Consider the following 2,561-nt stretch of genomic DNA (forward strand, 5'->3'; position numbering starts at 1 on the left):
TGATTTTGTTCTCTAGAGAAGCCTGCCTAACACACAGTCACTCTCACCATTTCTAGTTAACATCATTCTGGAACCCCTCGTCAGAGCAGTAAGTCAAGAAAATGAAATAGCAAGTATCCAAACTGGAAAGGATGAAGTAAAGCTGTTTGCTGATGACATGACCCTACAGGCCCCCACTACTGTTGTTGAGTGCAACGCATCGGATCCTATGTAGAGAAAAATCCCAGAGAATGCACAGGTTATTAGCGCTAACAGGAAAAATTCAACATGCTTGCAGGTTATCAAATCAACACATAAAACCATTGGGGTTTCCATACACTAATAACAAGAAATCTTAAAAATGAAGTTAAGAGAAGCATACCATTTGCAATAGCATTTGAAAACAAAAGAAAAATCTAGACCCAGTTCTAACCAGAAGTCTGCAGGAGATTGAATTCTACGAGGTAAAACTATGGCACACTGTGTGGAGGGACTAAAACCCAAATCAAACTCAGTGCCCCTGAGTTGTTGGCGACTCAGAGAGGGACCCATCAGGACAGGGTAGACCGGCCCTTTGTGAGTTTCCCAGACTGTACTCTTGACGGGAGTACATAGTCCGGTCTTTCTCCCAAAGAGCTCCCGGTGGTTCCAAACTGCTGACCTTACAGTTAGCAGCCCAGTTGGGAACCAGGGAACTGAACTAGATCTAAACAAATGGGAGGCTCACGCGTTTTAAGAGAGAAGACGAGTGGTGCTGGGAGTCTCGCGGACGCGTCGCCGTTACAAGCAGTGGGCAGCGGCGCAGGAGGCGACGGCACCGCGCACACCGCACCGGGCGCTCTAAGCAGCGGCAGCAGCAGTCGCAGCCGCCGCCACCGCAGGAGCAGCAGAGGCCCCCCGCCATCACAGCCCCTGCGCCGGTGCAGCCCCCCTCGCTCTCTCTGCGTTTCCTCTCGCCGCTGGCACCATGGCTGATCAGCTGACCGAAGAACAGATTGCTGAGTTCAAGGAGGCATTCTCCCTCTTCGATAAAGATGGCGACGGCACCATCACAACAAAGGAACTTGGAACGGTCATGAGGTCTCTGGGGCAGAACCCAACGGAAGCTGAATTACAGGATATGATCAACGAGGTGGACGCGGATGGCAATGGCACCATTGATTTCCCAGAGTTTTTGACCATGATGGCTAGGAAAATGAAAGACACAGACAGCGAAGAAGAAATCCGCGAGGCCTTCCGAGTCTTTGACAAGGATGGCAATGGCTACATCAGTGCGGCCGAGCTACGCCATGTCATGACAAACTTAGGAGAAAAACTAACAGATGAAGAAGTAGATGAAATGATCAGAGAAGCAGACATCGACGGCGACGGACAAGTCAACTATGAAGAATTCGTACAGATGATGACTGCAAAATGAAGACCTTCTTTCACCTCCTTCCTCCCCCCCCACTAGAAGAATCAAATTGAATCTTTTACTTACCTCTTGCAAAAAAAAAAGTTCATTTATTCATTGTTTCTGTATAGCAAAACTGAATGTCAAAAGTACCTTCTGTCCATGCGCGCGTGCGCACACACATACACACACAAATCTGCATGTATTGGTTGGTGGTCCTGTCCCCTAAAGATCAAGCTACACATCAGTTTTACAATATCAATACTTGGACGAACCTTACTGGTAAGGAAGCTCTCAGTGGGCTCCTTCAGGAACCGTTTGCTAACGGCGCGCACACTGTCTGGGCTGGCCAGTTTCCCATGCATGCGGCTTGACAATTGAGCACAGTCAGGCATTTGTATGAAAACTGAAAAAAAAAATATATATATATAACAAAAAAAAGAAAAAAATCTAAAACCTGTTCAAATGGGTTCGAGTTCAATTTGTTTAGCCTAAATTGTCGTAGCTGGTTTACCGAAAACAAACACAATTTAAATGGGTGTACCTCAGGATGACGTGCAGAGGGAGGGGGTTAAGGGTGGGTGGGGGTAGCCTGTTGAAATGTGGCCCCACTGCTTTGGAGGGTCCTCTGAGACACCCCTGGGCTCCAACACATGGTGGCGGTGACACCCCCTGCCTGCCTGCCTGCACTGGCCTAGTACCTTATTTGTGCTCTGGGGCCCGGCGGGCACTGTCCCCACCAGTTTTTAAAAAGAAACCTTTACCAAGGGGCATCTTTGGACTCTGTTTTAAAACAAAAATTCAAACAAAACCCCTCCGAACCGTGACTTGGAGTCGGCTGTGGCCGTGGCCGTGGCCCTCAGCACAGCCACCGACACTGCTGTTCAGAAATTACCATTGACGTCCATTCCAAGTTGTAAGTGCTAGTCTCTCTTTTTTTTTCCAATAAAAGACCATTAACTTAAAAAAAAAAAAAAAAAAAGAGAGAAGACAGACACAGAACTTATTAGGAAGGTAACACTGTGTTCTGGCTAGTTGACTCCTACCATCCCTTTAAAAAGTCTTTTATTTTAAAATGGTGTTCCATTCAAACCAAGTTGCAAAGTTTGTAGAGAAAGGTCCCAACTACACAATACTCAGCCCCTCCCTCCTCTCTCCCAGTGGAGAGATTGAACATAATTACAATACA

At 47.1% G+C, this 2,561-nt stretch overlaps 1 protein-coding gene across 1 annotated transcript; it reads left to right on the forward strand.

Moving 5' to 3' along the window:
- Positions 1-732: 732 nt before the first annotated feature.
- Positions 733-2,361, forward strand: LOC142453633 (calmodulin-1). The gene has a single exon (XM_075555136.1). The coding sequence runs from the start codon at positions 947-949 to the stop codon at positions 1,394-1,396; it is 450 nt and encodes a 149-aa protein (XP_075411251.1). The 5' UTR covers positions 733-946; the 3' UTR covers positions 1,397-2,361.
- The last annotated feature ends 200 nt before the right edge of the window (positions 2,362-2,561 follow it).

Source organism: Tenrec ecaudatus, chromosome 7 (genome assembly GCF_050624435.1).
Source record: "Tenrec ecaudatus isolate mTenEca1 chromosome 7, mTenEca1.hap1, whole genome shotgun sequence".
Classification (NCBI taxonomy): domain Eukaryota; kingdom Metazoa; phylum Chordata; class Mammalia; order Afrosoricida; family Tenrecidae; genus Tenrec; species Tenrec ecaudatus.

Coding starts and splice junctions, on each gene's coding strand:
- LOC142453633 (XM_075555136.1), top strand. CDS start 947: ATGGCTGATCAGCTGACCGAAGAACAGATTGCTGAGTTCAAGGAGGCA.